Source organism: Passer domesticus, chromosome 4 (genome assembly GCF_036417665.1).
Source record: "Passer domesticus isolate bPasDom1 chromosome 4, bPasDom1.hap1, whole genome shotgun sequence".
Lineage (NCBI taxonomy): Eukaryota > Metazoa > Chordata > Aves > Passeriformes > Passeridae > Passer > Passer domesticus.
Genome location: NC_087477.1, coordinates 55,495,480 through 55,522,461, shown reverse-complemented (window position 1 = coordinate 55,522,461; position 26,982 = coordinate 55,495,480). Strand labels below are relative to the sequence as shown.

Sequence of the window (26,982 nt, the reverse complement as noted above, 5' to 3'; positions counted from 1 at the left end):
CTTTGCATGTGTGGAGAACTCTGCTGATTTGTTGATTTTGTTAAAGGTCACTAGGCTTCCTCTAAAACTCTTTTATGTTATTTACCCTAATTTTAAATGTCTGTTATATAGAAACAAAGAAAGTTGAAGTACTCTTGTATTCCTTGTTGGAGCAATTTTTTTTTAAAAAAGCGAGTGTTATTCTTAAAGAAATTCTGACAAAATTATTTCAGTATGCTTGATTGAGGTGTCATTGTTTTCCTGTTCAAGCAGTTATATTTATGATTATCAAACCGTGCTTATGTGCTTTGAAGCAATTTAACTTCTGCCCCTTCATTCTGCTATGTTTTCACTCATAGAACCAAATTTTCTCTGATTTCTTCTGTATTTACTCTGCATTTTACATTTCAAATGGTTGTTGAAGTGATCTGTCCTTAACTTTTCTTTTAACAGTAGCTGCTACTGCCCCTTCCTAGTCTTCCTTTGTAATCTAATTCACTTTAAATTCTTGATGCTTTCCTTAGCTAGCCTTTCATAAGTGTTTTTTTAAATAAAACTTCTTTTTGTTGTAGCAGTTTAGTCTCTATTCTGTACTTCCAGGGATTGGAAACTCAGCGTTTGTATTTTAACTGGTGTTTGGAATCACATGGAAGAGTGAAGAAGAGGAAGAAAGCTTTTTTTTAGCATTAGCCTTGGTTAGGTTGTCTGGGTAATTCTGTAGCACAGTGCTTAAGGGCTTTGGGGGATTAGTCTCTATGCGGTTCCACAGAGAAGAGAGCTGAGTTATCAATGGCTTTGTAAAATGTCTCTCTAGCATGCCTGTTTACAGAGAGCAAAAACGATCCAGGTTCTATTTAATTTTTTAATTTTTCGGGGAGAAAATCCAGAAATACCCTGAACTTTTGTTGCTCTTCTGGCTTTTTGACCCCATTCAAACTGTGATTTATTGGATATATTCGAAGTCAAAGCAACCTCAAATTTCTGAGGTGAATTACCTCTTTGTGAAGTTGCTATCATCATTACTTTATCAGCTTTCAACTTAAAATCTTGTCATTCCACAAATATGTGGGGAAATAGGCAGTAAGGGATAGAAAGGGAAAGGTGACTGGCACTATTTCAACAGCAGTTCAGTTTGTGAGTTACTTTATTGTGAAACAAGGAGCAAATACACTTTGAATAAAGAAAATTTTGTTGATGTCTGTCCAAGTCACCTTTTCTCTAGATGCTGCCCACTCTGTAAAGCAGAACTTTACATTAATGATAAAAACAAAAAATAGGATGGAACCACTCTTCAGTAAAGTGATGTCTTTTCATGCACGTCCTTTAAATATGCTTTCCACCTAACATTCTGAAGTTGAAAATGTTCTGAAGAAGGGCTGAGAGAGTTGGTATTGTTTATCCTAGAAAAGCAAAGGTTCAGGAGGACTTATATCAATGTAAATAAATACATGAAGGGTAAAAATGACAGCCAGAATCCTTGGTGCCCAGTGACAGGACTGGAGGCAGCCAGCACAAAATTAAACACTAGAGGTTCCATCCAAACATCGGGGAATACTTCTGTACTGTGATGATGACTGAACTTTGCCAAGAGTTGTCCAGAGGTTAGGTGTGGCTGCTTGTTTTGTTTGGATTTTTTTGTTATTTGTTTTGGGGGGTTATTTGGTTTTTTTTTCTGTTTTTTTTTTTTTTTTAATTTTTTTTTGGGGGGTTGTTTGTTTCTTTGTTATCCCTAAGGAACATACTACATAAGTTATTTGAATTTTTCCCAGGGCAGCATGTAATTTGGGGTATATGGGATACTGGAGCTACTTGTTCTGGTGTGTACAAAACTAGTATATGAGCAACCTGATCCTGGATTAGCAGGATCTTATGGCTTACTCTATAACACTTTCTTTTTTAATAGTGTAAGAGGTTCAGCTGGCAAAGATATTTTGCGATAAAGTTGGGAGGGAACAGCTGGTTATATAGCACTGTATGTAGAACATTCAATTTTACATTCAGTCCTTGAGAGTAAAAGAAAGGACTTATTTTCACATTTTCAGAGACACTGGACTCTTACTTTTAGAATTAAAAAAATGGAGAGAAATATCTGTAGTGTCAAACCTTTGCTTTTAGTAGAGAAATACAATTTCTTCAAATGATCTAGGTTAAATAAGGCTCCCTGCTGATTTCAGCAAACACTGAAGAAGTAAAGGGAAGACTTACTTACTTTTAAACATAAATACAATGTTAATAATGTGTTGAGAAGTCAATATTCTTTGTAGCAAGGGACAGGTAGACAAAGTATATATTAGTTCCAGAATGGCTTTCAGTAGTTAACTCATAATTCTCCTCTGTAGATTGAATGCTCTGAGATGACTCTTGCCAAAAGCTAAACTTAACAAAAAAACCTCCTTGGGGTCCAGAAACTCAGAATTACAATCTAAATAGCAACTAGTTTAAAAGGCTGGCTTAGTTAAGTTTAATTTAACCTAAAAATATTTGAAAATGGCAGGCCAAATAAGTTGATATTAAACATCTTGATAATCTACAGTTTTGAGATGTGTTCATGGATTTAGAAAGAGTTTTGATTTGTGAGATTATAATTGTGCATAGAGTTAACTGGCAGTATCTGCATAGAAATCATAAACTTTCCACTCTGAAAGGTTATGGCTGAATCCAATTCCCAGGAGTCTGAAGGTACTGAATATTGAAAAAAATTATACTAGTTTAGAATTAGGAGTTTGATCTTAATGAATTGAAATATATGTGCAAAATTATTTAGAACTTTTCGTGCATAATTTTAATACTTAGCTAAAGAGTTCTTCCCATATTTAAGAACTTCTGCAATATTTTTGCTAGGTCACCCTGAATTGTTTTCCACTGAGAGCAAATGGAGCTTTTTTAGCTTTTGTGTATTACAAGCACTCTTGGAATCATCCTGGATGTCCTATATTATGCTCTCCTGAGACTAATATCCTTACAGTATAAAGGTGACCTAAGCAAAATGTACTTTGAGGTTTAGCTGGTGCTTCTGTTGTAGAATCTTTTCTCTAATTCATAATTCAACCTTGTGATATTTCTCATTATGTAATTAATTACTCCTATGCTTATAAAGAAAAAAAATGTAAAAATTATAGGTGAAAAGCCTATAGTCATATAAGTCATCTTACCTAGGCTTATTTCTATAAAACTTAAATCATTTAACTTTTGTTTATTTAATGCAATACAGTAGGTGTTATCTTTCCTGAGATAAGCTGTGCTCTTGTTTACAGTACTAGAATCTTACTCTGTAATTCATATTGTCGATCTTATAGGCTTTATTTAAATCAGATGAACTTTATTTTTAAATGAATGTTAGTTACTATAAAGTTTGTGACAAATGATGAAAATTTGGAAAATTATTAAATACAAAACAGGGTGAATTTCTTGCATTTTGAAATCAGTTGTCAGTTTTTATTGTACTCAGTGGAAATTGATGATCTTTGTAATATCAACTGGAGAAAATACATCCATGTAAACCGTTATGCAGGCTGTTTTCAATGTTGCATCTTACACAGTGTAAAAAAATGTTAATGTTAATACTTTTATAACATTCAGAAAATTACAGCTTCATGTAATAGGAAATTAACCAGATTTTTCTGAAACTCTAACAGAACAACTTATGGGCTAAAATAATAATGAAAAAAAGAAGAAACAAAAAATCAGTAGTTTTGATTCTCTGTTCATTTATCTAATCAGCCTTAAAAGGACATTTTTAGGTATTATGCTGCAATGTAGGCATTTTACATAAAGATGAAAATCAGCGTCTCATTCCAAAAAGCAAATCCTCAGTCACAGCTAAATGACTTTGAGTCAATGGAGCATAATATTAAGTCAGTCATACTGTGCCAGCTTACATGGCTTCTCAATTATATTTGGGCAATGGCTTTTTGTAAATAAATAAATAATCAGAGAAGGAAAAAAGTATTCAAACAGATTTCTGTATATCTTAGTGGTTAGTATTGTTTGCATTAATTCGTGCTTCTCTTTTCTTGCAGAGGAGAAATTAGAGAAGAAAATACTTGCTGTACTTATAGTCATTCTCAGTAGAATAATTAATTTATGAGTGTTGTATGGCTGCAGAATAATGTGTTGTTCACTGGAATATTCAGATATTTAATCCTGGAGTTCCCCATTAGGCCTACGGTTGTGAATCAAGAAATTACAGTTTGTAACTTTGACATGACCCATTTCTATTCCTGTTTAAATACAAGTTCAAAAGAGAGACTAAATATTTTTGATGAAGCTACTGGTTCTGCTTTCATTAATGTGAAGAGGAAAAAATTTTGACAGAAGTGAAATATATTTAATTTTTTTCCCCCAGGTTTTAGAGTAGCCTACAAAATATTAGAGAGAAGAATGAAGATGTAAACAGATCAAAGAAATTACCTTTCTTAGCACTTTCAAGTCCATGAGCTATTTGAGATCTTGTTTAGAAGACTTATGCAGGAAAGTAGATTTCTATCTTCTCCCTTTTTAGTGTATAGGAAATATTATATGAAATTATCTAAATATATGCCATTATTGTGTGTTCAGTTTTACAAATTATAAAAATACTTTTATATGTTCAAGGATACTGGTATGTTGTAGCATAAATTATATTTTTATGTAGACATCAGGTGACCAAGGGACATCAGAGGAGTGAATGCCTGTAAGAACAGTTTGAATGTTGAATCCATCATCTTTCTGCCACCAGTTTAATGGGATCAGTAATTGCATATCTGTGAATTTTTATCAGACACATTTTTAGAGAAGTTAACTGTTCTTATACTGGTGAAATATGTTTATTAGTGCAATTAGTTTCTCTGTGCTATTATTCTTAGTGTAATTAAAGACTAAAATGGAGACTGTTAAAATAAATTGGAATTTAAGCTACATGCATTAGATAGATTTATGTGATACTTTACATGCAGTATCATTGCAACCTTGTCTTGTGGTTTGCTTCTTGTTTGGTTGGTTGTTTTTTTCACAATGAGTGTTGTCCTGAAATAATTGTGTACAGAGCTAGCATTTCTTGGGGATTTGATGCACCTGAGTGAACAAAGCAGAATTTCCATCAAGGGTGGTTTTTCAATCTTCCTTAGCTAGTGTTGGTAAAATACACATAAAGGAAATATGGAAGTCAAGACATCCTATTTTTTTTTTTAATTTGCAACATCATTTCAGAAATACTTAACATCTGTAGTTAGCTCATCTCCATTAGCAAGTGTAGTATCAAATCCTTAATTAATTAATCTTTATTTTACTACAGAAACTGAAATTTGAGGTACTGGAGTGAATTGGAATTTATCAGGAAAGGGGAATGGCTCGGTAATAAACAATGCTTCAGCCTTCTTAGTAGATTGAGTCCCTGGCTAATTTATGCTTTTCCTAGTATAGGTATCTCATGTTACTGCTTCTGACCCAATCCTTCTAGAGCTGGGGTCTTAGTCTTCCAGGTTCACATATTGAGCAGTACTCAGGACCCTATTACATCAGAAAAACCTGAAACCTCTTATCAAACCTGAAATATCTAAAATGTTAGAGCTGGTATTTTTCAAAGGGAAAGAGTCTAATTTGAACACTCAAAGTAATATCATTGAGTAATATCATTAGGACTTAGTTATTTGCTTTTTTTTCCAATAGCCCCTTATGCCTTAGGTTACCTCTGCCACGTTATTCTAACAGAAGGCAAAGTAAATGAAAGGCAGTCTAAAGAAGAAATCTTGAAAATATCAGGGACATCCACTGGACAGACAGAGCAAGCAGTACTTAGGAAAATATGTATGGTATTTTGTTTTCTGGTGTTTGGTATTCCCTGCCCACAACAGAGTCTTATTTGGACCAAATGAAATTTAGAAAATCTGGCCAAGAAAGATTAAAAGTCAAGTGAGGCAACACATGTGTATACAAAGTGATTCTTCTTGTTTATGCTTTGTCTAGTAGGCACTGTGTTTTGGGAGAATGAATAAGTAAAGCTGTGTTTTCAGTAGCTAACCTGCTAGTCACAGAGTATGAAAGGGAAGGCTTGTAGATGTCAGCCTCTATCGGGTCAAGAAGCAGAGAGGAGATATGGGGAATCACTGGGAAGCAGTCCCTAATCGGGAATTGCTTCAGGTGCAGGTGCCAAAAGCTTGGCCTACTGGCATATTTAGTTTCATAACTTGTCACACTTAGCTTTTTGACAGGTAGCTTGGTTGTTTCATCACATCACTGGAACCCAAGATCTATAATAGATGAAATTTACCTTTTTTCTTTTGATTTCTTCATATCTCAATAATAGGGAAAAATGCAAATGGAAAAATCATCTACTAGCCTTAGGGATAAAAGAGGAATTTTTTAGAATTGTTTTCCCAAGCAGCTTTTATTTCAGTGGGGAGTGCTCATCTGCTTAACAGGACTGAGGAAAAGATACCAGACTGTCACTATTTCAAGAGCAAAGACAATTGGCTTTGTGAAGTAATTCCATTTTCTAAAAAATTAACAGCTTTACTTGTATAATAAAATTCCTGGATTTTGGATTTTCTCAGATTTTTAAGTGTTATTTAATTTTGTAAAAATGTTGATGTGCTATATATTTTCACTTGCGACAAAATAGTGTAGGAGCAGCAAGTAATGTTGTAGTTCTGTTTGTTTACAGAAATTAGCATTCATTTTGTTTGCACACATAGGTCATACATGTTCTTGTATTATGCTTGTGTCATCAGCTAATGAAAATAAATAAATGATACATGGCTACTTCTTCATTCATTCATTTAGTGTTCTCTGTGCTGTTACAGACTTATCTGTTTATCCTTTTGTAGCTACTTGGAACATCACACCCAGAGTTTTCTTTTTACAGAAAGAATTTCCTTTCTCATACTTAGGGTTTGGGTTTTTTGGTATTTGTTTCTTTGGGTTTTGGGTGTTTTTCCCCTTGTGTTTCAACTAAACCCCTTTCAGTTATCAATATAAATCTAGTAAGTGCTTAGAAGAATTCTGTAAATGAATAGACTTAAATATATGCAGAGTCTTTACTTGCAGAGACTATAGAAAGGAGAAGAAAATTGAAAATCTGGAGTTAAAATGAGGTAGTGTCCCTTGTTTTCTGGATTGAGTAACAGTTATTGTGTCTGTCATCACAATATGTGTTTTGTTAGATTTAGCTATTCTCTCCTACCTCTAGATTTTCTCTGGCAGAAGACTTGACCCAGGGGGTCGAAAGAGGCAAGTTAATAAAATTTGTAAGTGTCTAGAATCCTAATGGGAATTCAATTTGGTGACAGTTGTACATATGGATTGTATAGTTGGACAGTAAAGGGTGAAAGAAAATATGTTTGGTTTCAGCATCTTCTTCACAGCAAGAACAATTGGGATAGACCATCATCTTTTCTAGCAGTGCTTTCTAGGATATTAGTAGATTATTTTTCTAAGGGTAATATGAAAAATTTTGCCTTTTTGTTCTACATGTTTTTTTGTCAATTTTTCTTCACTTTTCAACACTTCTTTTGCACAGGAGAAAATTTTTGACTGACATAGAGCTCATGCTTTTATTCAACAGTATGTTTTTCTGTTTTCTACACTTCTATCTTAAAAAAAAAATAAATTCTTACAGAAATATCCAAATTAGATTATGAATTATGAAATCCTTAAGGCTGATCTGATGGCTTCAGTATATATAAAACACACTTTGCCCTGCCCCCTGCCTGTTAACACAATGACCAATTTTCTGAGTGTTAACACACCTAACAAGTGTCTGTTAGGTGGGTGCCTTTTAGATCCAAAGCTAATTAGACATTTGGAATTTTCAAGTGTGCCATATTTCCTTAAGACTCAGCTTTAAAGTTAAATGCATGGTTAAAATGCAAACTTTTATTTCTCAGATTTATTTCTTCAATTTCATTTTTAAATGAAATGAGGAAAAGGTTGCTAACTTACTCAGAAGCATATATTGTGAAAATATTTTGTAAATGACAAAACTAATATCAGACCTTCATCTATTTCTAAATATTTACAAGTCATAACGACTGCACTGAATTCTAGAGATGTCAGTCCCAAGGTCTCTTCTATTAATTACTCTGAAAAAGACATCTTCTGAAATTGAGCATACAAAATATTGGTAGGATATTGAAGTGCAGTCAGTTACCCAAGAGAAGTGTAGCCTATAGCAGAATGTTTTAGGAGGTAGCCCACTATCTGCAGTCTATTTCATAACTTTCTATATGAAAAAAATAGGTTTCTTCAGAATGTAGTGAAGCAAGTGTATACATTGTACCTAATGACTACACTCCTGAAATATTAGCTTGATTTTACCTAGTGTAGTACACATATATAATGCAGTTACTAGCTTTTTACTTGTGCTTATAGGAAAAACCAAACAACAACATAAAATAAAAGTAGTTGAGAACATTATAGCGAATAGTGCACAAGAGCTATGTAAAGGTGACGTTACACATGGCTGAATCTAAAGAAATTAAGACTAATTTTTATTGGCAACTGGCTTCCAAGTAAAACTACAATTGGGACTTCTCTGAGTAAGATTCTGCTATATAACTGTATTTTATAGAAGCAAATTATGTAGTACTAATAGAGCTGGATTTTTTCCCTCTCAGTTTTTTTTTTTCTTTCTGTCAAGATCATGCTTTTGCTTTCATACCCTTAATGATATTTCATGGGTTTCTTTTCTTTGAATAAGGCCTAATCTGAAAAGTACTTGTTTTTCTGTACCAAGTAGGATATTATGCATCATTCCTCCGTTAATATAAAAGTTACATCTTTTTATTAGTTCTCCTTGGTTTATCTTTTTGCTTGAATAATTAAAGCTTTTGGGTATACTAGTTCCCATCCTTTTTAGCTCCTCATATTTTATTGTGCATTACTGACTGGAGTGCCTGATGCAAAACGAGTGAATCTTTTGAAGTGAACAAAGATTTAATCCTGACACTGCTAATTGAAGAAAATCTTAGAAATGTGTAAGCTTCGTTTTTGTGTAATTTGCTTTATGATTCTTTTTAAAGAAAAGAACTTAGATAATATCGTCTTAAGGCAAACCCACTGGAAACATATTTCTTTTAGAAGAAGAAAAATTATAATTTTAATTGAATCATTGATATTCTCATGATAAACAGAGTATTATAATCTCTCCTTCACATTCATGATTACAAATACCAGCTAAATTCTGAGAACAGGAACAAAAACCTAAAGGATTTTTTTTATTGTAGGGACAAGTAGATGCAGGTATTTCACAACTGTTCATGATCCGTACTCATCAAAGTTTCTTTTGGACTCAGGCCTTCTGGTGACCTGTGCCTAGGGGGCACAGCCCCTAAGGGGCTCTGATAATTTTGAAGGTGGAAGTTGTGATGGGCAAAATATAATTTTTCTTTATCCTTGCAGGTCCTTCCTTCCTTCCTTCCTTCCTTCCTTCCTTCCTTCCTTCCTTCCTTCCTTCCTTCCTTCCTTCCTTCCTTCCTTCCTTCCTTCCTTCCTTCCTTCCTTCCTTCCTTCCTTCCTTCCTTCCTTCCTTCCTTCCTTCCTTCCTTCCTTCCTTCCTTCCTTCCTTCCTTCCTTCCTTCCTTCCTTCCTTCCTTCCTTCCTTCCTTCCTTCCTTCCTTCCTTCCTTCCTTCCTTCCTTCCTTCCTTCCTTCCTTCCTTCCTTCCTTCCTTCCTTCCTTCCTTCCTTCCTTCCTTCCTTCCTTCCTTCCTTCCTTCCTTCCTTCCTTCCTTCCTTCCTTCCTTCCTTCCTTCCTTCCTTCCTTCCTTCCTTCCTTCCTTCCTTCCTTCCCCTCATATATCTATCTCTACTCTCATTCATAGCATTACTGATTTGTCAAAATGTTACTAGATTACCTATTTTTTTTACTCTATTCAGATTTTTTAAAAACTCTTAGAATAGCCGCCTTGTCTCTGTGCTCAGTTGTTCTTACAGTGTTTGGCTTTTACCTGTCATCGGGCTATCTTTTCTGAGGGTGTCCCTATTTCAGTAGTTTTTTAAAGCTATTTTGTTCAATCCCTCCCCAGTGGAGACTGACCCTTTCACTAATTTATGTGTATTTTAACAGAGTTCTTGCATCTTCAAGTTTTCTGAAGTTAGTTTCCTCTTTGTTTGGTATGTCGTCCTCCCTTTCTGTTCCTGACTGTCTGTCCTTCTCACTTTCTCTCAGCACTTAGCTTCTGAGTTGGAATATTCCAGTTTCCTACACTCCTTTTTTAGTTTTTATTTGATAAAGGCAGCTTCCACAGGGCCAGTGAGCAGGGAGCTGAAGACTTAAACCAAGATAGATGCATTAATCTTGATATGCTGTATGCAGCAATCCACTACAGCATGGTCACTACAACCTTGCTGAACTTAGGTAACTTAGGAAACTAAACACTTTCTGCTGAGCATGTGTGGAATCAGGTTTACTTGATAAAAGAAAACCCAAAACCCTAAATAGACTTTCATAGGATTAGGTAGATAAAGAGATCTGTCTTTTAGTATGTCTCATAGTGTGCTTTTAAATCATTTGTGTGATGGAATGCTTTCAAGCAAAAGACAACACACAAGCAGATTTTTCTTATACAATGGTAGTTCAATCAAAATATTTTGTGCTTCTCAGTCTTGAGATCAGTTTAAAACATTGATCTTGTAATGGAATGTATCCAGATGAGTTTATATGACAACGCAGTCTTGTCTCTAGCAAAATATAAAACTTGCATAAATTTAAATTTAGTATGATACATTTGTAAGAAATTCTAAATAGTAACTATTTCTCTCTCTTTGTAGGTACATTTTTCTTTCATCTTTATACTCAAGTGACTGACAATATCCTGCTGTGATTTTTACTAAATAGAATAAGTATGGCATAAGGCTGTGTTTTACAAAACTTCAATTTTTAAAATGGAAATTAAATGATCGCTGTACTGCTAACTTCCAGTTAGGCAGTGATCCTTACTCTACTTCTTTGTCTTTGGTAGCAACCTGTTTGATTTTATGTATTCTTTTGTTTAAGACCACACTGAGTTATTCTTTTAAATACTTAAAGTCCCATTGACTACATGAAAGACTAAATTATGCTATTAGCTCAACTCTGCTACATACAGCTATATATAACTTCCATCTTGAGTCCAGAGGAGTTTGGAGGCTGCAAAGGCAGAATATAGATACAAAGTGCTTAAATTTTAAACTTTAACATTCATCATGCTTGTCCTCAATTACAGAATCTTCTGGCTGAGAAAGTGGAACAGCTGATGGAGTGGAGCTCAAGGCGTTCAGTCATCCGCATGAATGGAGATAAATTCCGAAGATTTGTGAAGGCTCCACCTCGTAACTACTCTGTGATAGTGATGTTCACTGCTCTCCAGCCACAGCGGCAGTGCTCTGTTTGCAGGTAATTTATACCTTAGTGACCGTTCTCATCTTCCTTACCTTAGTTTTCAAGTGAGTGTTGGAATCAATGTGCAGTATGCCAAGTAGGGGTGTTCTTTGTGTGGGATAGATGCTCTCTAGTCAACAGGCTTGTGTGCCTGTTACAGCATCATTAAAACTGCATTTCATATATGTGTCACATTTTAGAATTCGTCCAGGTTTTCATTTTTAAATTGCAGTTGAATAAAATGTACACAGCTGAGGAAGACTTTCTCTTTAAGAAGTCAGCTTTATTTTATTATCAGCTAACCATGATCTTGCTAAAGACATTTTGTGACAAAAGTGATTCATTACCATTTAATAATGTGGCACTTGATTGATTTCTTCAGTCAAGAACTGATTTCTTCAGTTCTCTCTTAAGAGATGAACAAGGTGCTCGTGAAGATATCTTACCCTCTGATTTCACAGCTTTGAACAGTTCTTACGTGCTAGCACGTTTTCCCATGAGGTCATAGGTATTGTGGAATACTGTCTGTCACAGCCGTTTGGTGTGTTCTGGTGGCTCCATTCTGAATATGTATTAGAGTGCCTCTAGTAGTCTTCTAAGTTCAAGATCTCTTTCTGCAAGTTCCTAGTGCAATAAGTTAATCCAAAAATGACTAATGATAGGGAAATAGGGCTGAAAGGTAGTCATGCACTTAATTACCTCACTAAATCAGAAACCATGCTAATAAAACCTTCTTTAGCCAAAATATGCATTAGAAATTACTGTGTTTAGCAATAAATGGGATTATTGAGCAGGGAGCTCTAAACACCATTTAAATAGGCAGCAAAATATTTTGTAAGGCTATGAAAAACGTAGGCTGTATATGAGGTAATATTATTTCTTTTTTTTAAAATACATTTATTTTAACTATATGCGAAGTTGGTAAATGTAGCAGTGTGTTATATTTCTGATGTGTTGGAATGTGACATTTACAAGTGATACTTCAACTTGGGTGTCTGTAATTGTCTATGTTTTTTATTAGATTTTTGGTTTTTTTTATATATGACTTTCCTGTCATTGAGGTCAGTTTTGAGGAAGAGTATATACATTATGTTTCCACTTCACCCTCCATATATGAACTGTGAAGCTGAAGGATTAGATACAGAAATTGTCCAACATTCTTATGTGAAGTTAATTTTTTGTTCAGTAGTTTCTTTGAAACAACTTTGTTGTTTCTTCTTTATGTTTCCAGAGTTCAGCTTCAGGAGATGATACAGGAGAGTTTACCATATTATTTCATATCATTCCTTATTTACCCAGTGGGTAAAGCTACAGGAGATGCACCAAGTTCAGCTTTATAAGGGTCATTGTATTTGTCATTATAATGGTCGTGGCAAATTTTTTCTGTGTTCTACATATAGGTCTTTTGTAGGGCATGTTAAACAACATAAATATTGCTGTTATTAAGGAAGTTTATTTTGTTTGCAACTGTATGTTGTTTACTGTGCTGGAAAGAGCTTATAAGCTTCATCTTAGGAAAGACCAGACAAGATATTTTGTACAGAAGCAACTGAGAATCTTTAAGCATAAAATGAAGGAAAAATCAGCATACTACTTTCAGTGGGGTTTGTTTAAATAAATGTGAAGTTGTGATCCACTTGTTCATGTGAAATAAAAGGAATTTAATGAGCTTGATCATACTGAACATAAAACCATTATCAGGAAAATTGACATTTTAAAATCAGTGGTTAATTAATGGACAGGAGCACTGAAAGGATATATAGAACTGAAACACATGCATTATTTGACGGTTAGCTGTTCACTAGCCACTTTGCCTAAAGGCTAAATTGATTTTTTAACTTAATCTGTAATGTTCTGTGAAGATGCTCTTGTTCAAGATTTAAGTTAACTGCTACTAGTCAAAATTGAAAGAAAAAAAACAATGTCATATTTCAAATATGAAGAAGTACCTAGTCTGAAATCTTTGAGTAACTTTGTCACAAGAGTGAGAACTTTTTTCCTCTCTAAAAATGGAGCATCGTTGTTTATGCACCACAAAGCTTTAAAAAAAAAGTTTTCCTTTTGGTGTGGTAGATTTGACACTTCTGTATTTTGTCTATGATACATGTGGAAAGCTGGCCAAATTTGTCTCTGAGACAATCTGAGGATTTTCTCTGTGCAGCAAGGAGGATGTTACAACATCAGTCACACAAATCAAATGATTTGTGAAAGTGTATGGAAATCATATCAACTTAGTGTTAAAATACTGCTTACAAAGAAGTCTTTGGAACACTAGATATTTAGATAAAGCTTTTGTATGTAGAAAATATCCTTTCAGTCAATCCTATCTGAATCAATCTAGTCCTTACACATGAAGATTTCTGAAAACCAGCAGCTATGTATATGTATTAGTAGAGCCCTGAGTCACACTTCTAGATCCTTTTTCAAGGAAATTTTGTCTTTATTCTAAAGCAGAACTCTTTCATTCAGCTTTGTGGACAAAGAAGCAAGTTCCAGTTTTCTGATCTAAAAGAGTGTTGAAATATGTCTAATGCCTTTACAACTGTGTTAGTGGTAGCATAAATGTCAGTTTTTCTGTTGTCCCAGTTATTTAAGTTCAATATAACATAGCTGGTGTTAGGAAATGAAGTAGGAATAACTGATTAATATTCAGTGGGCTCCTGAACAGGGGTGGAATGTGTTTCTAATGGCTTAGGATGGGGTTTTTTCCATGCATATTTGGAAATGTGTTTGATTAAACTGTTCTCGTTCCAGGAAATTAAACTTAGTTAGTTTTAATTGATTTACCTGTTACTGCTGTTCTTGGTGTATATATTCTTCAACAGTACAGTGGAAGTAGATACTGAAAGGCCCTTTGATGCACTGTGATGATGAATCAGTTTGGATGAACAGTAAGAAATAATCTCACTCTAAATAGCGACTCCTCAGGATGTAAGACTAGCTTCCTCTTTCCCTTTGTCCTTAGGTCTTCACTCAACTAGATAGTTTATCTCTTTTACCAACATCAGTCACACTACTGAAAAAAATTACTTATATATGTAAGGAGAAAAAAGCACATTTACTCTGACAGGAATATCTTCACAGAGATGGAGGGACTGTTCCTCAGCCTGTACTTTGTATTGCATACAAGCAAATAGTAACTATTGGACTAACTTGAATGCGTTTTTGGGGGAAAATTTGCTGCCATATTCTGTGCCTTTCATCTGCTTGCATCTTGCAATCTGCTCCCTCATTTTATTATCACTACATTTTTCCAAAGTGATCAGCACGTTTTACCAGCCAGAATTCAGTGACCTCCCCTGCCTCACTTGATTATTAGTGTTTTGATTTTCATCTACAAAAGGGCCTTAGTTCAAGCCTGCTGATGCTGACTGCTCCTCTGCATCTTCCATTGTTATAATTAGCTCCTTTTTTGTTTGTTGCTGTACCATCTGACCACTCCATAAACACATTATATGAGGTATTTTAGTTCTGCTTCTTTTATCTGACTGGCAGAAGTAACCATCTCTGCTTTGAATACAGGTGCATACAAGAGGTGTTTTGTTTGTTATCAAACAGTTCACAGTTTTGTCTGGCTCATTTTTCAAATTAATTGCTGGGGTATTTTCATTTAGAGAGGGATATCTGGGTCAGAGGAATGAGACTGATCATTTGAGCTTTTCCGCAACAGCTGAAGCCCATCAACAAAAAGATGCATGTTTTGTGTTGGTTTTTTTCATAGTGTTCCTTGAAAAGATGAGAAGGAAATGGAAAAATACATGAGAAGAGATTCCAAATACTTTTATTAGCATCTACCATATTAATGAGACCTCCAAGAGGAGGTTTTTTAATTCTGAAAAAAAAAAGAAAATAATTTTGTGGGTTTCCCTGCTTAAAAAAAATTCTCAGATGACAAGTAGCTGATGCAAGAGTAGATCAACAGCAAGAAGAATTGTGGCCATCAAGGAGCATCATCAGAAAGAAGAAACAGGATCCAATGTCTTTTAGTTTTTTGCTAGCTGATAAAGAGCAGATAGTGAGAAAATCGTTGACAGGTCTTTTAAATGTAGTGAGACCTTTTGTTCAATGAAGGAACAGGAAATTTGGAACAAGCTGTTGAAAGTTCTGCAATTGCTTTTCCTGTGCACTTCAGGACCTTGATAGAAGTATTGATGAGTCCTGCTTAACAAGGCAGTAATTTTGTACTTGGATCATAACGGACTCCTTATTCTTCCTGAGATCACAATTTTTTATTCTTTTTCTTTGCAACTTCTACAGAAGAGGGCCTCATAGCTTCTTTTCATCTGGAGAATATTGAAAATTTCATGGGATGCTGTAAATAGAATAGCACAGATTTTAGCTTGCTTTCTCCTTTTATAGATACCTTGATTGCAAAACCTGTGTGGTTTTCAATGAGTGTTTATACTCTCTGTTGCATTAAGTGAATTTTCTGGACATGTTTGTAGATTTTTCAGTGCTTTTCATCCAGACATGAGTCATCCTAAGCAAAATCAAGTAAGCATTCTGAATTTTTTGCCTTCTTGACACCAACAAGTTGTTAACATATGCATTTAGCCCCTTGTTCCTTCAGCTTGGGGAGCACCATTGCAAATAAAAGCCAGAAGTTGTATTGGAAGTATATTGCAGCACTGATCACAGCTTACTTTAAACAGATGGATAAGAATGTGTAAGTAACCTGGTAGTACATTCTGTGCCAACTGTACATTTTTAAGTACTGTACATAGTGTGCCAGAAAATAATGCTTTACTACTTTCTGTCTCAAATAATTCCATACTCTTTTATTCTTTTCCTAATATTCAGTTTCTGTTTTCCTTACTGTAATGTCAGACCAATAGAATAAAATTAATCTCATTAAATATAGCTCAAGTTATACAAATCTGATTAACTGCTATAGACACACACATAATTAATCTTTTTAAATAAAACTTTTAATATTTCATGAGCACCTCTTGCATAATGGAAGAATTTCTGTAGAGCATTTGCTTAGCAGCTTACTTTCCAGTGTATTGAATTTCCTGACTAAATCTAATAGTAGCATTCCCTTTTGATCTGGCTACTATTTTCTGCTAGCTGGTCAATATTACTGTTTTTGTTGCTAGCTCCTGTGTTGCTATTATGATGAAATTCTGAAGAGGTGACTATAGCAGCAGTAGCATTAAAATCTTCTCCATCTATTAAAAAATCCTGTCAAGCAAACGAGCAATGCTAACATTATGTTCTGTTGAGTTCAGACCAAGTGTAGTTCTTTGCTCTTATACCTTTATAGATTTTCACATAATTTATTCTAGTAATTTTGTATAATTAACATTGCTTCCTAGAAACAAGCTGATAGAATGGGTGTGAACTAATTATAGAGATAGGTAGATAAAAACTTGACAGTTGACACTGTCAAGTTAATAACTAATACTTGAAGACTGAATTTTTTCATACAAGTGCTTATGTTTTTACTGTTAATGTGTCTGAAAAGGAATAAACCAGTGCTACAAAAAGTTACTAATGTTTTTCTATCCAGAATTTTTCAATTGGAAGTGATATAGAGGTGTGTAGGATGATCTTCAGTTATGTGTGCGTGGTAATTCTTTAACTTTGTATTCCTGCTGCTCCTTGTTTCACTCTTTTCCTCACCCTTTAAGAGCTTCTATGAGTATGCTTCATAGAATGATTTGCTATTTTCAGTGAGAGGATGAAATTGTGCTTTGAGTCTATTACAAAAATGCAGCCTTTTGCAGAATAATGCTTTAAATGTTACCCATTAATTCAAAATAGTTTAAAGATGCAAAATACATGGAGATCAATGGGAACAAGAGACATCTCAAATAGTGGTGCCATAAGTGGAGTATCTAAATTTCCCAGAAATACTGTTTCATCACAAGTGAAAGGTAGATAAAGAAGAATGGTGGCATCAAGATGAACTGATTTTCTTCTTGTTTTTATAATAAAAATGGTTCAGCTTAAATATAGCACGTTTAAGAGAAGAGTGCACTACAGATATTGCTTAAGATTTTGCAGCAATCCTTTGATGTTGTCTGACTGCCCTCTTCAGGATGAAAATGAATGTTAGTCTGCTTAGTGATAATATCTGTTTCTCAGAGTAACCAATCTAATGCCCAAATTGATTATTTTCTTTTTTAATTGCAAACTGCCCATTGACTAAGGATGTTAAGTAATAAATTTTACTGGGTCCGGTAGTAAGAGTGAAAGTTGAGCTTTATTGTGCTTCATGTTATGTAATTCTTTGTGGGAGTAAGAGATCATCAATTTTCACTTTAACTCTTGGCATTTTATGTTGGTTTTTTTTAATGTACAGTAGATTTCTTAATACTACACAACTCTGCTGGAGTTTGTATGTAATATATTTCATGTCTAAAGTTGATCTGTTATGGAGAAATGGGGAAGGTCTTACAATATCTGTGATCCTGTAATTGTCTTCCCTTTCTTTGCTCTTTCTTATATATGCTTAGTGCAGAATTTCTCTTGCAGCAAACAGATTTTTGCATTTACAGCTTTTAAATAGTGTTCTGCACCATGAAACACATAGAACTGTTTTTCTAGAAACGCTTTTTGAGAAAAGCTGCAGAACACATTTATACTACTTCAGAATCTTATCATATGCAAAGCTGAGTTGTCAAGTGATAAAACACTGGTTTGGACTCCACACTGGATGTGATTAAACAGTAGCATAGAAATTAGCAAAGTCTGTCTAAATCAGAAAGTACTGCAAGCATTCCTTTGTTATGGGGGTTTTTCACCCTGAATTTTTGTTGGTATAGATTTGTCCTGTGGAATAACCTGTGGTTTTATGGCACTGTGTGTTTAGAGGATGTCATCGCTAGTATTATTGTCCTGGAATTCCCTTTGTCTTTCGCTTCCCCTTAGTAAAGTCAGAGCAAAGTTGCTTATTTTGTGTTCTCTTTGGTTTTTTTGGTGGATTTGTTGGTTGGTGGGTTGGTTTTTGTTTGGTTATTTTATTTACAAGGATATTTAGTAGCAAATCACCTTCTAGTACTGATAGAAAAGATTATATGTTGTAGAAAATTAGCACATTTAAAATGACTTTTAGAGAAATAGTCTGGAGTTTGTTATACTGCTTACAGGCCTACTTTTTATTCCATTAGGATCTTTTCCCCGGTGCTTAGCAGTTTATCTGGCTCTCCTATGGCTCTGCTATTTTAGGAACATACTGCTTTCACTGCTGTGTGTTATTTGTCTGCTAGTCTCAGAATTCCTTTTGTATAGCTATTTCTAGCAAGTATATCCTGATAGCACACTCAAGGGCCACGTAAGCATATCCTTACATGGTCCTGGTAGCAGATATATTTGATACTTGCAACTCAGACCAGTCCTATTTACTGAGACTTTAAATATGGAAAACATTACTTTTTCTTAACATCATCTTGGGATTTCACTTGTATAGTTTAACATAACACATTTCTAATTTTGGAGGTGACAAGTTTGAAACAGAAAGTTGCATGAGACACTGAAACATTTTATTTGATAGTATGGATGTTGAGAATGATACTGCAAATGTTATTCATCTAACGGTTGGAGCTGATTATAGGATATTTTTGACAAATTAATGGCATATGGATATACATTTGTTTCTTTTCCTTAACAGGCAAGCTAATGAGGAATATCAAGTGCTGGCTAATTCATGGCGCTATTCATCTGCTTTTTCAAACAAACTGTTTTTCACAATAGTGGATTATGATGAAGGGGCAGATGTTTTTCAGCAGGTAAATGTTGAATACTGTAAAGCATTGTTAATTTTTAGAATTACATGTCAATTTCTCAAATAATACAAGATAAATTAGTTTCTGTTTGTAGGTGTGTACCCCTGTTTTGTATACAATTTCCTCCTGGTTAAAATCACAGCAGTTTCTGTGACATCAGTGAAGACAGACTCTACTGATAACCACTTCTAGTATTTTCCAAGTGTAGTTTATAATCTTTGTTTATAGATTCTATTATATGTATATATACAAGCAACTTTTTTTCTAAGCAATTGTTTAGGCCATTTTTTAGAATTAAACGCATTCTAAGTAACATTTTCATTTAAAGATTTCCTTTATTTTCTCTTTAGGGAAAAAAAGCTCTTTAGTAAAAGAGCCTTTTAATTGCTTTTGTGTAATACAATATTCTTCAACTTCAGTGATATTTAGTCTGGAAATTCTTCAGGGAAAAGAGGAAATACTGTATTACATTTTATTTGTGGGCTATGAAGAGTAAAAGTTGGAAAATAGTTTAAGGTCTGCTGTGACATTGAGAAATCAAGGAAAAAGGCATCTCTTGAAAATGAATACTAAATACTGACATGCTTATCTTTGATATTTGTCCATTGTTGAAGCTGAAAGTGCAGAATAGGAGGAGTGAAAAACTTTTAAGGTATCTGTATATTTTAAATGCCTTCTGGTGAAGTGTGTGCCTTAAATTGTTCAGGGTAAAAGATTAATATGTCATTTTAAATACTTACTTTAAAAAGTGTAAATAATATGATTATTTGATATTTTTACTTTAAGTTGAAATATTAGAATGCATTGTGTAAAAAAGTAATGTGACTTTTGCAGCTTTTGCCATGTTTATAGAGAAATGACAAAGCAGTTCCAGATCAGCTACCTCCAAACTCTATACAATGTCTGAATGTTTCTTCATCTTATAAAAAATTTTATTTAACCATTTCACAACATGTGTCTTAGCCTTTCTTGGGATATTTTTTATTTCCAAATCATTTCAGTAAAGAAGAGGGCTATTTTTTTTTGCTTACATTGAAAATATTTTAATAGCTGGCAATTTCTATTGACAAATTGAGCTTTGTACTTGATTCAATATAAAGTTTTGCTAATGTGGTGTGAACTTCATTTTTCAGGAATTAAAAAAAATTACTTCTTTATATAAAAAGCTCCATATTGCATCACCTTTAATTATTACCTCTGATTTTGTTTATGTTAATTTTCATTTTTTCTAGTGCTTTATTTTATGATTTCTGAGATGGCCTGAATACAGAGGAATTTTATGTAGTGAAATTACATTTTCCTATATTACCTTGCAAAGCTGAAGTCAAAATTTCAAATAGCAAATGTATATGTAGATCTATTTTTTTATCACTTTTGAGGATTTTTTAATATACTGTAATATATATATATATACTGTTCCAGTGGCATCAACACATGAATTAACAGTGACTTCTAGGTCAAGTTATTTAGTTTAAGCTAGTTATTCAGTCCTTTTTCGATTCAAAAAACCTAGTCACTAATGGTTAGTCTCTTCTAGCCAAACAATGTCAAACTATTTTGCTCCCTTAGAATTATAGCTTAATATACTTTAATAGATTGGTTGGGTGCAGGGTCTCTGTTTTACTAATTACAGAAACAGTCTTACAGTGTGTGAGAACTTTAAAGCATAAGATACTCATATAGAAAACTTGTGGGTGAAACATTCTAAATAATTAAACATCCTGAAAAATCTACTGGAAGGAATATTGTCAGCACTCTTTTTGGAGGACTGTATATGTGAATATATAAAAAAAATGTAATGTATGGAGCCTAGTGATATTTTTATGCTAATTAGATTTGTGTTATAGAGGCTATTATGGTGTTATATTTTGGGGATAAGGTTAATAATTTTTTTCCTGCTGTTTTTCCTGGTTTTGTAGCTGAATATGAACTCTGCTCCGACTTTCATGCATTTTCCTCCGAAGGGTAAACCCAAGAGAGCTGACACATTTGACCTGCAGAGAATCGGATTTGCAGCTGAACAGCTAGCTAAATGGATAGCTGACAGAACAGATGTTCATGTAAGTCTTTCAGCAATTTTAAAAGTTGAAGGAAAATGTATCTTTGTGGTTTGAGACAGGTTGACGATAAATTCCATCTTTCCTTAATAACTTTCTATGTCAAGTGAGGGTTCTACAACACATTAAAAATAACATTTTTGGTACTTGTGAGAATTTCTGCAGATTATATTCCATTCTTGCTTTGTTATAATCTAATTCTGGATAAAAACAAGCAGTAATAATTAGTTGTTAATAAATAAAATGTGCTTTACAAAACTATGTACAAAACACTTAGATTCGAAGGTAGCTGCTTTTAGTTCAGACAAAACCTGCAAATCTGTTGAAGCAATAATGTTTCAGAGTTGCACAGTTCCAAAGAAACATGAACATTTTTCATAGTATGTGCTCATTAAAGAAAGTACTATTTTTTCTTATTATAGTATCTGAAGCCAGATTTCAGGTACTCTATTATGTTTATGTGGAAGATGATCTATATGTAAGCATTTTTTACAGTCTGTATTTGCATTTTTCCTTCCAGATTAGAGTGTTCAGGCCTCCTAACTATTCTGGTACAATTGCACTGGCTCTTCTGGTATCTCTTGTTGGTGGCTTGTTATATCTGCGAAGAAATAATCTAGAGTTCATCTATAACAAAACTGGCTGGGCCATGGCAGCTCTGGTATGCAGATTTTCCTTACTAATATGTTTTTTATTAATTTCTCATCTTAGCTTATATTTTTTTCATTATTTACAGGGTAAATTTAAAACCATTGAATGAGTACATTGTTCAGAATGATACTGTCAGGAAAAGATTCTTAATCCAGATTTTGGGTCTAATTTTCGTAAGAAGTAAATATCAGTTACTATGAGTGGTGCAATGAAAATTAGCAAATTCTATTATAGCTGCAGTTTTTTATTTGAACTTTAGCGTGAAAATATTTCCAACAATGGTTACTGATGTTTATGGCTATGGTTCAACTTGCCCTTCTTTGATAAAATCCAAAATGTCGATTGCTTTAGCATAGATGTTGATGTCAGACTATATCACTTTAGAGTAATGAAAGTCTGAGAAAAAAACAAAGGCTTATATGTTTTTAAGACAGTGATAAAATATCTGAGAAACAAAGAAAAAGAAGGAATTTTTTTCAAAACTGGTTTCAGTAGTACTGACCTTAATATTCTACTGTGGACCTAAATGAGTATAGGATGATTTTAGTATTAGCTCTGAGGAGAGACTAGATCTAGCCAAGTGTGTTTGAAATATTAGTCAACTAAATCCTCAAAACCATAAATAATGAATGAAGCTTGAATTTGCTTAATAATGTGTTTATTTACATGGTGGTTTTCAAATAACTGAGTAGACTGATGAAAAATGTGGGAGTGCAACTTAGCTCAGTTTTAAACAGGAAATAGTATTCAGGGATGGTAGATATTCTTAAGATTCATCAACAAGCACATTTCTCTGATATGGTTGTGACCAAAAGAAGAGGAAAAATCTTAGGAGAAGCATCAAAGGCTTAATTTTCAGGGACATGGCATCAGAAGCATGGGTTTCAACACTAGAATAGTGTCTGTAATTATTGAGCCCAATCCAGTATTTTACTGTACTAGTAGTTATGTCAATGGAGAACACTACTTTTTAGAAATTCATCCACGTGTTTTTTGCAGTATAAACAAAGCTTTTATTCTTTTGCCATTTAAATAATTATTTATTCCTGTGATCATTTTAAAAAACTTTTCCTCAACTTGTATCAATATGAATTAACTTTCTTGAAAGGACGTGGCTAGGATTTTATATGGAATATAAGTTTTGTTTCTACATCAGCATTTATGTTTTATTTCTCATCTAGGCTCCCTTTCCCAAGAAAGCTTGCACCAATTGGTTTTTTGAGGTCTCTTTCAACCAGGGCTACTTTATAGTTCTGTGTGTCTTAGTTTTGTTTTAGTTCTGCTAGACTAGGGTTACCCTAAAACTGTCCTTTTCAATATCGTATTACTGGTTTGCTGTTCTGCTCTGATTCAAAACTTGTGAGACAATACCTTCTTTTTGTGGTACTGTCACCTGAGGGGCCTTTGGCAGGCTTTATATCATAAAGATCAAAGATAAAAATTACCTAATATCTGGTAAGTTCTGGTTTTATGTCTAGATTATTGGTAAGATTTTAAGAAAAGCTCTTTGTTCTGAATTCTTTAATATTTGGCATTAATCTTGAATAATGGCTACTGATAATGTTGTTTTCTATGTGCTGCCATAGCTTTTCCTGCTAGTGTAGGAAAATGTCTTTATTTAAGCAGTTTGTTAATCTACACCATACAATGGGGAAGAAATACAGAACAAGTTTTCAAATAAACCACCACTAAGACTAGATTTCAAGTAGAATGATCTTTCCTTTTGATCTAGAGAGGCAGGATTGGAATATCTTCTCTGTTCCAGGATGTCATTTGGAATATCTCGAGATCTAGCACAGAATGTCTCTCCCAAAGTCTTTTTTATTTAGTTCCATACACTTTTCTAGGTTACCATTATTTTTCAGTGATAATACTTTCTAAAGATGCTCTACCACCAGTTAATCTCACATCTGATATCTATCAGTCTAAATTATTTTTTGGTTTCTAAGCTTTAGCAACAACCTGACTGAAGCAATAATTATCACAACAAAATAGATACTTGTGTCAAAAAATCAAATAAAGATATGTAATCAGTGGTATTTCCTTTGTTTAACCATGCGCTCTATCTTTGCAGACAGCAATTTCATCTCAATTTCATACCTCAGACTTTTCAGATGAAGTTTGTTTCAATGTTTTGTGGAATTGTTGTTTTTGTCTTGCAGAGGTTAAAAATGAGTTCTTCAAATTGTAGAATCATTCTACTACAAGCTGCAATAAATATTTGAAGATGTAATTAATGTAATTGAGAAAATGAATGCATCAATTTTTTCTTAGACTGTTTGCTGTTCTCTTTAGCAGAAGCTCAAGAGTTTCCATCTGAACATGACTGTTAATTGCTATGTAGAAAACCTATAATGACATCCAGCTGAACTCCTGAGGACAGATCCAAATGTAATCAAATATTTTAAGAAATGTATTAATGTCATTGAGTAATTGTCATCCTGCTGATTGTATAGACAATCAAGTAACTAAAATGGCATTAAAGCCCTATATTGTTGCTAATACTTTTCCCTGTAAAATTCTGTTTACTTTAAAATTTAATAGCACTTAAAGGATGTTTTAGGAAGTGGTCTTATATTTGAAAGGATGTTGTAATTAATCATGGCATTGAGCCAAATCTTTAATATTTTAATTGTTATTTTTCTGACTTCACAATGTAGTAAAAGCCCCATACCCTATAAAGTGGTGGTTTAGCAGAGATCGTACATTTACCAGAAGTCCTTTTGTTTTTTTCAGACCTGCACAGACATACAAGTTAATTTTATAACTTCTTTTTGGTGGAATCAGCAGGGAATCCAGATTGCAGACTTTTGGACAGATGACCTCAGTTAGTGCTAAAATTTGTTTTGATTCATAGAAGAAAATGGGCAGTCACTAATATTATATATATATATATATATATAAATAAAGATATATAGATATATATATAATTATTATTATATAAGGTAACAATATATTCAATATTGTACAGTTATGATTCTCTGCCATAGTGGTTTTCTTTTTCCCTACCACTAAACTTAGAGCTTCTTTTTTGATAAAAGCTCATTAGAAGGAAAAATGGATGAGATGGTGTCTAGTTAAGGAGAGAAAGTAATGCCTAGGAAAATGCTTGTTATGAGGGGTATAAATAAATAATAAATATTTAATTATAAATCATTACGTTCGTCATGAATATTTTTTTCTTTTTGAACTTTCAAAAGCAAACGAAACAGAAATCCTGGCAAGATATTTAAAGGCTACAGAAAGCCCACATTTTCAGCAGAAGTATTGACAAGTATTTTGTTCTTATTGGCAGTTGTTTTTTCAGATGGTATAGAGCTGAGAAAGCATGAAAGTTCTTTTCTAAAAGCTTTAGGTTTGGGGTTTAAATGTTTTTTGGATGTACTGCTAGGTAGCTAGTACTTATTAAACATAGTGAAAACATTTTTAAATTCCGACTGAAATCTTTTTATAGAGATTATGGCATTCAGTGACTGAAACCTGTATTTTTGCAAACAGAGGACTCTTGTTTTCTTTTTCTTGTTTTGTTAGAGCTTCTCAGTTTCCTTGAACAGTTTTTATGTTCCCAAATCTTAAAAAAGGAAAAAAAAATTGGTTGCTTTTTATTTAAATGAAAAATGGATGGTGTCACTCTGCCTGATTGAATGATCTCTTGCTAAAAATTAGAAGAAAATTCTCAGCATAAAGAGTCTTGTGCTGTTTTGACAAGAGGATCCCAGAAATGTTAATTTGATAACTTAATTGATATAAAAATGTTGTGTCTTATAGACAGTATTTCCAGTAGTGTTTTAGAAGAATATTTATATATAGAAGAATATTTAGGAATGCAATTTTTAATGATGCATCTAATAGTTTTGATAGACTTGTAGAAGCAAGACCACAGGTTTCTTCTCACACATTGATTCCAGTGCCAGCTCACACAAGGCCATCAAATTGCTTTTGCCCTCAGCATTAGATTGCACCACAGCAATATTTGTGGTTTCATCCCCTCATTGAAGCACTGCAGGCTCTGGTAGTATCTTGTATGCCTTAGGCATTTTTACTTGCAACATTACCCAGAAGACTTTTAGGATGGCAAATCAGGATGACTTGGATCCCAGTACGTAATATCCCAAAAGATGTCTTTTGAAATGACATGTAAAATTTATCCCCTAGATTACTTTGTGCTTTAATTCTAATTCTGCTATTCATCTATGGGTATTTTTCCCTCTGACATGCCAACACAAAGATGACAAAGGACTTCAATCCTTAGATATTTGCAGACTCCTGTCTTTTATGGTGGTAACAAGAAGCAATTCAGACTCTTCAGGACTCTTCATTTCTTAAGCAGACAGAAGAAAAGGTCAGATGGTAAAAACTAGGCAAGGTTCTAACAGTTTACATAAGGAGTTGCTTCATTTTAGACAACAGTATGTGTGCTGAGAGTTTCTGTTCTGTTGGCTAGACTGTCTTTTGACAGTGTTTTCTTTACCAAGCTGTTTTTTTCTGCATGTAATTTTCAGTTTTAGTTTACATGTATATTTCAGATTTGCCTATATACCTGTGGAATCAGGGAAGACAAAATCTGTGCTGAGATTAGAAGGCAGCTGCCTAGGATTTAACTCTCTTGGGCAAAATATGACGGATCACGTGAATGAGGAGACAAAATGCGTGTTTGCTGTTCTCATAACAGTTAATGGGTATGAGAAATGTGTACTGTGTGGATACACTCCCCAGTACTTACACCACATAGTACATTCGTCAGCAGTTATTGGTCCAAAGGAGCTTGGAGGGTCTTATAGCTATTAGTGACTTTTTCACCCCTTTCTGGAAATGATAAAAAATTAATGTGCTTTATTCAAAGATAAACAGAAAAACGAAGGTTTCTCTGTGTGATTAGGTAGGCATTCAAAAGAACATCAATAAATTCTGATTGTTAATTTCCTTTACTTTCTATAGTTAGAGGTTTTAAAGATGTAGAAATTAAAAATACAATTCTCTTTGCTTCTGTTTTTCTGTTCTTTAATTGTATATTTCTTATTGGAGAATCTGCTAAGTGATGGATTTAGAAATGGAGTACAGATCTCAGCATGAGAGCCTTCATTGGGTGCAAAAACAATGCTAAACTGGATAAGAAATAATTACATTTTTTAAAAACAGTAATTCTGAAATGGTTAGAATTTACATATACAGAACAATATAGAAATAAAATGTTGAACTAGCTGTCATGTGTCCACTTTCTATTGAACCTAT

At 33.7% G+C, this 26,982-nt stretch overlaps 1 protein-coding gene across 2 annotated transcripts in view; it reads left to right on the top strand.

Moving 5' to 3' along the window:
• Positions 1 to 26,982, top strand: part of TUSC3 (tumor suppressor candidate 3) — a 107,969-nt gene that overhangs the window by 26,873 nt on the left and 54,114 nt on the right. For both annotated transcript variants that reach the window (XM_064418066.1, XM_064418067.1), the window contains 4 exons: positions 11,158 to 11,327; positions 18,928 to 19,045; positions 20,962 to 21,102; positions 21,620 to 21,760. In XM_064418066.1, the coding sequence (XP_064274136.1) occupies positions 11,158 to 11,327; positions 18,928 to 19,045; positions 20,962 to 21,102; positions 21,620 to 21,760 (570 nt within the window). The remainder of the gene's footprint in view (positions 1 to 11,157; positions 11,328 to 18,927; positions 19,046 to 20,961; positions 21,103 to 21,619; positions 21,761 to 26,982) is intronic.